The sequence below is a fragment of the Schistocerca piceifrons genome, chromosome 8 (genome assembly GCF_021461385.2).
Source record: "Schistocerca piceifrons isolate TAMUIC-IGC-003096 chromosome 8, iqSchPice1.1, whole genome shotgun sequence".
Lineage (NCBI taxonomy): Eukaryota > Metazoa > Arthropoda > Insecta > Orthoptera > Acrididae > Schistocerca > Schistocerca piceifrons.
Window position 1 is genome coordinate 338,133,304 of NC_060145.1, and position 12,926 is coordinate 338,146,229.

Below are 12,926 nucleotides of genomic sequence, written 5' to 3' on the forward strand. Positions count from 1 at the left end.
GAGCAAATATATTGAGGCACTGTGGAGATGTTTCTGATGCATGGAAGTAACTTTTTGTGTGTATAGCTACCAAATTATGGCACCAACTTTATTTTAAATTGGAACTGTAAATATTAAAATAGAGAAAAGTTTCTAATGTTCTGCAAAATTACATTTAGTTAGTCATGAACCAACTTTCACCTTCTCAGGCCATCTTCAGATGACAACATAATGTCTCAAACACAGATAAACATGATTTGTGACTTCCACAGGTGTTATTTATATAGATTATACAAAAGTGACAAATGGTTTACATAGGAAAATATTACAGTAATTACATTAACTAAAAAGAGGGTAAACAAAGTTTTTACGTTAAGATACATATAACAAATCATGAGAAATGAAGTTAAAGTACAGTTTGATTATAGTATTTGTAACAAAAACTTAATTTGACAAGGGGAAAATTGAAATTGATTCTGATTGTTTAATAGTAGGCTGTCATTCTGTGCCATGTTTTGTTGATTTCCATTACTTCCAGTAATGCCATTTCTCTGCTTTTTTTGACAGAATGGTAAACTTCACATTCTACATCATATGGATGGTTTTCTACTAAAAGATTGTCAGCAAAGATTGGTTAAAGAAGATTCAGTTGTTACTTGTCGATGGCCTGAGACGCCACAAGCTGGTTCATTACGAAATAAATATAATTTTGCAGAACATTAATAAGAGTTTTCCTTTTTAGTATTATTATCATGTTCCACCAAGCACCAACAGAAAATTCAGTTAGTGGAGTTATATTTTTTTTTTTTTTTTTTTTTTTAATGTAGAATTGGATTGAGCCATTGAAGAGGACTCAAAGAGACATAACTTGTGAGACTTAATCAAATAGTAACAAGATGTAGGTGCCACAATCACTGCCCCCTCACCAGGAAAGAGAGATTCCACAAACATCTACGCTAAGCAATTGCATAACTCAATTATAGTTCACGTATTCATTATTTTGGTTTATATATTACGCTCAAATGTTACCTTTGGCACATGATGCTATAAAGTAATTCCAGACACATGTTAGTGCATGTTGAATTTCATTTTGACTTATTGCAGCACAGACCTATCGTGTACAGCATTTCATATTTTTAGGACTTGTCACGTTTTCCATGTATCCCTATTGTTGTAGTTTTCCCCATCGATAAAAGTCCAGAGCTGTTAATACTGGTGAACATGGAGGCCACTACCTGATTCCGGGATGATTTCTCTGGAAGTTCTGTTACGAAGATTACTGGGTCCTGTCTCTCGTTACCCAAAATGCCATGACCACTATAACAACAGGTTTAAATCAATAAGAAATACAGCTTTGAGGAGTGACATTGTTATTGGTACTGTAACTGTATTTTACGCTGGCAGGTTTGTGACTACGATTAGAATAGAAGCTAATGAATCACTATTGGTATTTCATGATGTAGCATAATTAATTATAGTAGTTTATAAATACCTTGTTCATTTTTTGATATTAGAAGAAGGGAAAAAGATTATTCTTATCTGCACCAGTATTGCCAATTGTTTCTGTTTTTTCGATTTTAACAACCTAGTGATGATGCTGCCAAACTGTTCCTGTAGTGTGAAATTAATTTCTGAGTATGAACACACTGTGTGTAGATTAAATGGATCTGACTAATAAAAAGATAATCACTGAAAAATGCTAAATGCAAAACTAATGCAGTGTGTGGTGGTAGAAAACTTATTATTTTTGAGAATTTTTCCTTTGCAATACTAATGGTATCACAGTATTTATGACAGATGAATGGAAAAACATTTACTGGCTTATTTATTTATTTACTTTTATAAGAAAAGAAGACTGAAACTAATATTTGCTTTCAGTTTAAATCTTTTTCCTCACTTTTAATTCAGGCAAGTGATCGTAACTGGGTGTAGTCTTTTCCATTACCAGCATTTCTTTTAAATCTCAACATTATCAGTCAGGCTACCTGTCAATGCATTCTAAACCCCGGACAAATTTAATTACACTGTCTGACATTGTTTGCTTACAATGGAATGATAAAAAATTAATCTCTAGTTCAAGCCACCATATTTTACCTGTACCAGACAAGAATAATGTTTCTCTGCCACTTCAGGCGCAGTGTGTCTGATCTACCCGAAATTTCTAACAGTATAAATTACACTAAAAAAAAAAAAAAAAAATATAGACTGTAGCTATCCATACAAACATGGGGCAGTAGAAGCAGTGCTGTTCACCTACATCACCACAATTCTGCAATAAGAATTTCCTATTAACAAAGACACCAACCAAGATGGTAGACAATAAGTTCCACATAGTTCGCTTAACTTGGCAAGCAAACAAGTGTTTCTTCTCATTCCCAACCACCACCTTCGTTGCATGGTCTTTCATCGATAGATGTAATGGTTAGTGCGCATAAAAGTTAATCTATTCTTTGCAAGACAATGGCTCAGTTGATTTCTCTGTTTCACAGAAGGGTCTTGATTTGTGCTTTCATTGTTGCTGGTGGGTGGTGTAGCCCATTGAGATATCTGGTTTTGCCAGTAACAAACATGTAACATAATAAAAAAAATTACAAATAGACACAAACAATTCAACACATTATCACTCTTCATAACTCCTCTTGTCAGTGCTTAGGCAAACAAAGATACTGAAAGTGCTTTCTCTGAGTAAAATGAAAATGAGATGCTGCAATGGCTGTAGTTATTTCTGTAGAATAGTTGTGATATCTGTCATGTTGGTGTTAGTTGGGTTGCTTTATGTGAAGTATGGTATCGTCCAATAACTGTAGCAGCAAATCTGTTAAGAACTACAGATGCTTGTGGCTATATGGAGTCCCATCAACAGCACAATGACCACATACGCAATTACTGAAAAGCCTGCACCAGACAGTGCCAGACCAATGTCATTGTTTGTCTATTTGTCCCAGCTGGCTTGCATTTTTTGGCTAACCACTAGTGCATATTACAAAAATTGATTTATCCTTGGTTTGTGGGAGCACTTTGTCCATAAACAATTACTTATGCAGAAATATCAGTATTAAAAGGAGATATCGCCACTCACCCAATAGAGATGGTGTTGAGTGAGAGGCAGAAACATTGAAAAAGACTGCTGAATAATATCAAGCAATCCATTCCAGTGTGCCTGCCTGCCAATCAACAACGCCTCTATGTAGTTAGTAGAAATATTTTATTTTCTATTGTTGTTATTCCACCCAGAACTTTCAGTTCTTATGTAGAAATGCTGCATAACTTTGCAGTTTTTATAGGCACTATTCAGAGAACTAGGATTGGTTTTAAAAGTCATTGTGATGAAACTGTTTCCGAGTGAAATGCGGAAAGCATGAAATGAAAAGAATACAGTATACTCCCAAACATTTGAGGTAATGTAGGGGGAGAAGATGCACAAATAATTGAAAAACATGAATAATTGAGGTACAGTATTTTCATACATGTATTTGGGATAATATCTGCTGGATGGGTAGGAGCAAGAGTGTTGGCAGCCAATGTCTGTGCACACCCAGGTGTAGTTCAGCACAGTCGCCTTCTGCTGCTGGTCTGGCTTAGTGCCCACCTCTGCACATAGCTGCCAGCAACCTGTGATTCTGGTCCCTGTGTTATTTATTAATGCACACATAATCCTCAAACCGGATAATCCACATGAATAATCAGGAGTACACTGTACATTTTTGGCTGATTCCATTTGCACAGTTAGCCTACCTAGCAATGACATGTGGAGTATGTAGTACCACTGTTAGAATGTTGGTTGCTGTTCTCTCTGGTTGGCATATTGTATTCTTCTAACTTCGAGTTTCTTGAAATATTTCTGTAATGACGCCAAAGGCAGATCGTGAAGGCTTTGCACAATCAGGAGACTTAAGGCATTTAACCTACTTCTCTAACATTAAATAAATGAAAATGATTCCCACTTTTTTGGCTGTTTTTACATTGTGAAAGTCTGTAGGACTCCATGAGAAAGTTTATGGTGTGACAAATGTCAGTACTTTCATGGGGCAACATGCTAGCTGATTACAGGCCACTTTGGAAATCTGTTTATTATGTTGCCTACCTGCAGATTGATTCAGTGTGACAGTACAGAGCAGATAATTTTTCTACATGTTGTGACCCAAGTTGGATTTCAGACGCACATGTAAATATGTGAACCACACCTGAAGTGTGTGTTTGGTTACAGTTATTACAGTAGGGTAGACATTTGTGGAATGACTTCTCCGGACAGTGAGACAGTGGTTTGCTGTGCTGTTATTTTGTTACTATTTCAGTAAGTCCCACACATTGTGTCACTGAACTCTTATTTGAAGGTTCCTTTCAGACACCATAGAAAAGGTATATAATTCCGTTTAAGAAAGACAGAGTCGTAATTCATCTGCAATAAATGTTAAAAATCACTTGTGTGTACCAGAAAAGTGTCCACTATAACTTAGCAAAAACCACATCTTGATATATTTACTTATTCAGGATATATTTGGGTATGGCCTATTGTTGCTGCTTCTCTCTGACGTACAGATATTCAGAAAATACACATAATTGGATAGACCATCCCTCAAGAGTTTTTAACTCGTGTTACAGGTGCTTAATACAAGCATTGTTCATGTGACAAATGTTAGTACTTTCATGTGACGTGCATGCTTGCTGACTACAGGCCACTTTAGAAATCTGTTTATTATGCTGCTTACCTGCAAATTGATTCAGTGTGACAGAACGGAGCAGATGATATATCTACATGTTGTGACCCACCTGCCTCCTACTGCAACTGCACCACAGTTCGTACTGCGAACTGAAACTTGGAAAAATGTCCTAGCCACTGATATGTGTCATTTTTATTTGTGTCTTGTAGTTTTCACACAGTCTCCTATTGAAATCCCAGGAGTATATTTTCCAGTTGTGTAGAGGTAAATGTAGTTTTCCTTGCAAAGTGCACATGTTCAGTATCTTTTGTGCTGCTTTAGGCAAATACAAAATTTAGACTCCACTATGGAAGCATCAAACATTAGATGAAATAAAATTTAATTGTAAAACAAGTAGTGAGGCAATTCGGTCTTTCAGGTCTAAAGGATACAATAAATACTGATGCCCTGCAGAAGAGAAGGAAAAGAACAAGCAGAAAGGCAACTTCTTTCTATCTTCCAGGTATAGAGGGTACAATAAACACAAATGCCTTGCAGGAGAGAGAGAGAGAGAGAGAGAGAGAGAGAGAGAGAGAGAGAGAGAGAGAAAAGAAGTGTGTATCTTTCATATGTTCTTACCTACACATTAAGTGGATGCCATGTTACAAATTGAAACCAGTTTTCATTTTCCTTTGTAATAGTTTTTCATGGGGAATATGCAATCATATTAAAACTCATTTTCCATCTACCCAGCTGATGTTCCTTCAGAAGAATTGTCTGCAGAACTTCATAAGAGAAAATTTAAGTATCTATTGCATTTTCATACATGAAATTATTTCATTGATCTTGTTCCAGGACACTTTTTGCTCAGTTTTTGCACCAGAGAGCTGAAAAAGAAGAGCAAAATTCAAATGGATCTCTCTTACCTTTTCTGCACACCACCTCGGGTTTGTATTGTTCTTTATATCTTTTCATCAAAGTCTCCATGTAATTCTGGGGTGAACTAAATGCTTTTATAATAGTATTGTACCATAGGGAACAACTTGCAATAGAAAATTATGACCATATGAAATAATTTAGAGGTTAAATGTAATTCAGATCTCTGACACATGAAGAGAAATTATTTTTTGTATTGAGGCTGGAATTTACAGAATCTGTTTTGTACATAGGTATGTGCAATGGAAGTAACAACATTTTGTGTGCTTATAGATACCTTTTTCACTTGGCTAAGGAATCATGGGTAAGATATTGCCTTTTGGTACTATAAGAATGCCTATGACAGAGTCAAACACAACTATGTATACCAGCTGTGAATGCAATTGTTTTTGCCAGGCTTTTGTGGGCATTTTAGAGAAGTGGATCCTGGTGAAGATAAGGATGTCATGGAACAAACTGCCATTTGAAGGGAGCTGCAACAGTGATGCCCACCCTCTATACACCAACTTATACACTTTAGGACTGCTAAGGAAAATCCACTCACCTTGCCTGATCTCCCCTTGCTAGAGATTAAGATATGAGTGTAGGCAATGAGTCTCATTAAGAAAGTGCAAAACTTAGAAGATCTTAGCAACCTGAAACAGTGTTAATCAATTCGAAGGACAGAGTGTGTCCAATTCAAACAACAGCAAAGTGACACGTTTTGTTAGGTAATATCTTTAAGATACTGTTCATATAAATGGGAATGGCTCTGAACAAAGGCGGGCTGAGTCCATATGACCCAGAGGGCCACTGCAAAGCAAACTTCCTTCAATGAGTACATTCAATTTCTTGGTAACAGAGGGCTGCATTACACAGTAAGTTTTCAAGATGGTAAAACCACAATTGTTCCCTTCCATTGACATTTCATAACAAGTAACTGCATTAGACTCTATAGCAGGAAAATGTGTTGGGACACATACAGCAGCCATTCATTTCTGTCACTTCATGATAGAAAAACTTCATTATTATAGCTGGAAAGCCCAAATTGTTGATATTCTATAGTATTAATATATATTGTTAACAAAATAAATGAAAATTGTAGAACATACACAATTTTGTGCTTTTGAACTGTAAGCCAGTTCTTTCTCGATATATTTAATTGTATGACATTTGTCTCAACTTTTCTGTTGCTATGTCTCACAAGACTGCCTGTTGGGGTCGGAGTCAGTGTGTGAAAAAGTATTGTGTGGAAGCAATGTTTGACATTTTATAAACACTTGAAGAATGTTATTGTTAACCCCCAAAGAGCTGCTGCAGAGATTTATCGTTTAGTCTAGTTGTGATCAAAGGGTCGTCTTCAGTAGACCCACACATATACAGAAATATTACTTAACTTTATGTGTCAAATACAGTGCAGACAAGTTATCTGTGTTAAAAATAGTTACAGAAGTAACCACTAAAGCAAAGGCTTATAAGGAAGATTTCTTGGAGTGATAACTAATAAAAAAAGCTTACTGGTGTGTATTCAAACCTATTCGTGTCTCTTATAATGTTTTCGTAACAATGTCATCAGTTGCAGACAGCATCACAACAGATCTCTCAAATATGTACCAACACTAATCAGACTCGCAACTAAGTAATGACTGGATAAGCTTATGCCTCTTTATACAAGAAGTCTAGCAATAATCACTCTGAAATCTCAAAGACATTCAAATAATCCTTCCTAACTTATTGATTCCAGGATTTCTAACATCTTATTTCAGTGCAAGGCTTTTCATATCTCAACAATATCAGTAAATTGGAAGGTAGTTTACTTTTTTCTGCCTTCCATTATCAAGTGAAAGTTCAGAATTGCTTCCCTGGTAGCTTCACTCTTTTTAAAATTAAATTGAGCATTATCATCAAGCAGCTCTTAAATTTTTCATTCATTTCTCTGCCCCATCTCCCCCCTCTGCCCCATCTCCCCCCTCTGCCCCATCTCCCCCCTCTGCCCCATCTCCCCCCCTCTGCCCCATCTCCCCCCTCTGCCCCATCTCCCCCCTCTGCCCCATCTCCCCCCTCTGCCCCATCTCCCCCCTCTGCCCCATCTCCCCCCCTCTGCCCCATCTCCCCCCTCTGCCCCATCTCCCCCCTCTGCCCCATCTCCCCCCTCTGCCCCATCTCCCCCCTCTGCCCCATCTCCCCCCTCTGCCCCATCTCCCCCCTCTGCCCCATCTCCCCCCTCTGCCCCATCTCCCCCCTCTGCCCCATCTCCCCCCTCTGCCCCATCTCCCCCCCCCCCTCTCTCTCTCTCTCTCTCTCTCTCTCTCTCTCACTCTCACTCTCACTCTCACTCTCACTCTCACTCACACACACCTCTCTCTCTCTCTCTCTCTCTCTCTCTCTCTCTCTCTCTCTCTCTCTCACACACACACACACACACACACACACACAACCTTAGCCCCAGGTGATAGGGTGCACCTGTGTCTGATGTGAGCAGCAACATAGCTAGGTTAGTAGGTAGTGGGGGCAATGAAGAGGCATTTGTGGGGATGGAGGGGACGACAACAGGGCAGGGGTGGAGTTGCTAGTGCTGTGTATAGGAGCATGCAGGATCATGGTGAGGACAGGATAGGGCTGCTAAGTGCAGCATCAGGGGAAGCTATGCTGAGAGGGGAGAAGAGAAAAGTTGAGAAGAGGAAAGGACTATGTAGGAGCATTGGCAAGATAGAAGGCATGTGTAGTACAAAAGCAGGGAATGAAATAGACAGGTAGCCAGGGACTAGTGATGGTTGAGGCTAGGGGTTATGAGAATGAAGGATATGTTGTAGGGAAGCAAGCCTGGTCTGGCTTTTCCCCCCACATGGGGAAAATGCGCAAAGAAGACGCCACAACAACGGGCGGAGGCAAGAGTGGCAACACGACTGCCACCGCCCGTCAGCCTGCTGCGCCAAGGCGAGACGCTGCACCTGCAGCGAATGAAGACATCCTGGCAGCAGCCGTCTCTGCACTGTCTGTGGCAATCGACAAGGTGGCAAGCCTTGCCGACACGCTGCAGTGTGTTGCAGAGGCCATGCTGACGGCCACACAAGCGGCCGCTAAGCAGCAGCCACAGTGAGGCGCTCCCTGCGCCGTCCGCGCCGGGAGGTGTGCAGTCGGCCCGCCATGGGCCAACACCGTTGTCCGCACACGCGGGCAACACAGAAGACAACAAAATCTGAAAACGGCAAAGAGAAGACATCAACAAAAAGTGAAGAACCAAGAAACAATTCGTCGAAGAGATGATATGGAGGCAATGCAGGGGAAGCCTGCAAATACTCTGACCAACCAGGGTTAGAGGGCGTACCCTGAAGAAGATGCTCTAGCGGCCTGGTCTGGCTATCTGTTGTCCACAGTTTGGCGGTGGCCATTCATAAGGCAGATAGCTTGTTAGCTATCATGACCACATAGAATGTGACACAAAGATTTCAGCTAAGTTGGTAGATCACATAGCTGCTTTCACATGTGGCCATGCCTTTGGTGGGGTAGTAGGTGCCGGTGCCATTACTGGAGTATGCGGTAGCGAGAGGATGTACATCTGGGTCTGTTGCAAGGATATGAACAATGAGGCAAGGTGTTGGTAGCAGGGGCGGAGAAGAGACAGACAATGATATTGTGTAGGCTGGGTGGGTTGCAGACTACCACTGTGGTAGGGGTGAGGATATTCCTCATTTCAGGGGATGACGAGAGATTGTTGCTGGTGGTGGTGGTGATCCAGTTGCTTCAGTCCTGGCTGATAATGAGTCATGAGAGAAATGCATCTTTGTGGCCAGACAGTGGGTATGTGGGGGATGTTAAGTGACTGGTGAGACAAGTCATGGGAGATCTGTCTCTACACAAGATTGGGAGTGTAATTTCAATCTGTGAAGGACTCAGTAAGACTCTTTGCATGTTTGCTGAGGGACTGCTAGTCGCTGTGGATGCGATGACTTTGGGTTTCTAGGATGTATGGGCTTGTCTTCTTGGTGTAGAGTGGGTGGCAGCTGTTGAATTGAAGAAGGTGTTGATGGTTGGTAGGTTTGATGTGAACTGAGGTACTGACAGACATCCATGAGATGGGGATTGACTTTGAGAAAGGTGGCTTGTTGGATTGAGGAGGACCAAGTTAATTGCATTAGGAAGATGATGTAGAGATTCTGGAGGAATGTGGGTAGGGCATCTTCACCCTCAGTCCATGTCATGAAGATGTCATCAGTGAAACTGAACCAGGTGAGGGTTTCAAAATTTTGGGTGATTAGGAAGGATTCCTTTAGATGACCAATGAATAGATTAGCATAGGATTGTGCCATGCAGATGACCTTGCTGTATCACATGTGGTGCCTTCAAAGTAGTAGTAGTTTGCCTCAATTGGCTATCCTGGATGGTTGGATTTATAAAGTTTAGGAAGTATGTAGATGAAAGGATTTCAAAGAGTGGTGAGGGTGAGGGGGGAGAGAGAGACTCAGAGAATAGGGTCTGTGATAGATGAAGTTTTCTCGAATAGGGTCACTGGGGCAGGACTTGTAGGTGGACGTATTTGGCAGCTAGTGGAGTCTCTCCACTTGGTGATCCCTGTGGTTCACGACCACAGTCGTAGAGCATTTCTTAGCAGGTAGGGTTAGAAGGTCGGGATCAGTTTTTAGGTGATGGATTGTGGTTCTTTCTTTGCACATGAAGTGGGTTTCCTTATTTAGGGATTTGGGGACTGATGGTGAGGTAGGGTTCAAGGTTAGTGAATTCTGGAAAGTTAACGGGGTGATTTGATTTGAGTTAGTGGGCATGGATCGTGGTTGATTGAAGGAGTGAGCTGAGTAAGGTGGTGGTCAATATTTGTTTTGTATCGAGTCTAATTGATAGTTAGTGGAGAAAAACTGTTACAAACAGGGAGGAAGAGAGAAGGTCTTCAACAAGCCCAGTCCTATTTGTCCTCATGTCCCTGCATCCTCCAAAACCCAGCATGTCATCTTTGGCCACCAATACCCCTCTGTCTCCACCCACCCTCCCACCCCCCCAATCCCTCCCTACACCTCTTCCTTACCCCGGCTAGACTGTTGTTCGCATCAGATGCAGTCGAGCTTTAGTGCCTGGGTACTGTGGTCCTGTGTGCAAGCTGTTGTGTAGACGCGTGAGAATTTTCTACTTCTGAAGAATGACTTTGTCTGAAATCTGAAGTACTTCTAGTGTTCTTTTTCATTGTACCTTTCTGTGACAAGTTGACTAAGTATTTGTACTAAAAAATTCTTCTGTATTATAACGTGAGTTGTTAAGAGATGTACTTCTGTGTCATCTCACAGAATCGGGTGTACTGCCAGTGATCTCAGTCTTCCCTGCTTGCCCATTTTCTGTAGAACAGGGCTCACTTTCACAAAAAAATCTTTCACTGTTTTCTCTATAGATGATTCTTTGCTTGGTTTCACAGCACCAGTTCTATGACCGGCAAATTCTGCCTCCTGACTCGACTAAAATGGCAGATAATTAATATAAAGCAAGAGCAGTAATGATCAAATGCTTTTGATAAGTCACAGAAGATCCCAAATATTGATATTTTATTGTTCGAAGCTTTTAATATGTGCTCTGTAAATGTATAAATAGTTGACTCAGTAGAGTGGCCCTTTTGAAATCCAAACTGTGATTGGCTAAGTATTCTGATACAACATGTGTAAAATTAAAGAGACTTGTTGTTTGGTTTTTTTGTTGAAAGTTTGTATGATTTTTACAAGAGCCTGAAATTTATTTGTGTGGGCAGCCAGAAAGCAATGGAAAACTTGCTGTCCGTGATCCCCAGTCCACAAATCAGTGCTCAAAACTGAAATGATATGTTCCAACACTCTAAGTGTAATTCAGAGGAGTCAGGAACTATAAAAGTAAATAAGATCTACTGTTGTTTAATGAATCAGTTGAAACTTGTCTTTCTCATATACTGAGATATTTCAAGGAAAAGTGTCTCAGTAAGCTACATTACAAAACATTGCGAAGAATATGTAACTTAGTGTAGTTCAATAAGCGTGACAAGAATGCATGTCCCAAAGACAACGGCATAAATTTGTCTTTTTAGGAGCACCAACAGATGCAAATATCTGTTCAGATATTTAGTTACCTTAGATTGGCCTCGTCAGTATAATGGAGTGTGGAGGTGTATCAAGCCAATGAGTGTGCTGGTTGACGTTGTTCAGTGATGATGACCAATCAATTGAGAACAATTCTTATGCAGGAGTATGCAAGGTAATGGAAATGACCAGCAAAGTGGTGTCAGAGGACATATCTTTGTTTACTGAAGATTTAATGAGAGAACATAAATAGTGTTCGGTCATGTCGTCATCTAACAATCTGCCCCCAACTCCTCACATTTGACCTCTCTCCTCACATTTGACCTCTGAAAGTTAATAGAACACAATGAAAACTACTTTCATGACAAGGAGATAAGAAAGTTGATTAATTAGCGTGACTATATACAATAAATGACATGATTATTTACCAGCAAACAGGGAGAACTTAACTTACGTCCGAACTGTGGAGCTTACACAGGCAGAAGGTACAGATAAGATTAAATGAGGATCAATATCTTCGATTGTTGCCACTGATATAAAATAGGGGAGGAGTCACTGGCTGGTGTTCTTCTTGTTGCTTTCTCCACACAGCTCGCAGGCTACAAATACTGGAGCTCTCCATGTCCTTGAGAAGAACATAACATAACTTCAGCTTCTGTTCTCTTTATATACTAAGGGAGGACAAAGTAAATTTTAAAATCTAATTACTTTTTTCTCCTTACTTTACGTGACTATAATAGATGACAACTGAAAGTATGTTTCTATTTAAAATAATTTATCTTTTCTCATGTCGATTATTTACAGAACATCAGTCTCAAATTAGGCAGTGATGTTATCGTCATCTTAGATTTCTTATTTATTGCAGGGGCTCATTCATGAACTGTGCTGTTTACAAAATATTACGTCCAGATCAATATTTTACTTTCCATGTATCGGCTAGTTTATATTATATCATTGGGTTGGTGCAAAAGTTTGTAGCATTTTTCCATAATTTTAATAAACGCAACAGATTCACATAACAGAGACTTTAGTCATCAATGATATATTTTCCTCCACCGTTTACAACAGTCTGTCAATGCTGGGATAACTTTTTGATTGCACGACTGTAGAAATCAAATGGTTTTGAGACAAAGAAAATGTTGAGCCATGTTCAGAGGACATTTTCATCTAGAAAGGAAGTTCCTTGAAGGTTGTTTGACAGAGACTGGCTCAGTATCAGGTGAATAAAGTGGGTGTGAAATGACCTCTCAACCCAACTTCCGTAAAGTATTTTTTGCCAGTCTAGCAGAATTCATCACCACCATTCCACCATATGCATAACATTATCTTTTGTGGATACGTGCAC

General features: G+C 40.0%; 1 protein-coding gene across 1 annotated transcript in view; it reads left to right on the forward strand.

The window, feature by feature from the left end:
- The window catches only part of LOC124711397 (transcription termination factor 2), a 295,179-nt gene that overhangs the window by 197,414 nt on the left and 84,839 nt on the right, over positions 1-12,926 (forward strand). Inside the window, exon 13 of the mRNA XM_047241451.1 lies at positions 5,475-5,566. Coding sequence (XP_047097407.1) covers positions 5,475-5,566 — 92 coding nt within the window. The remainder of the gene's footprint in view (positions 1-5,474; positions 5,567-12,926) is intronic.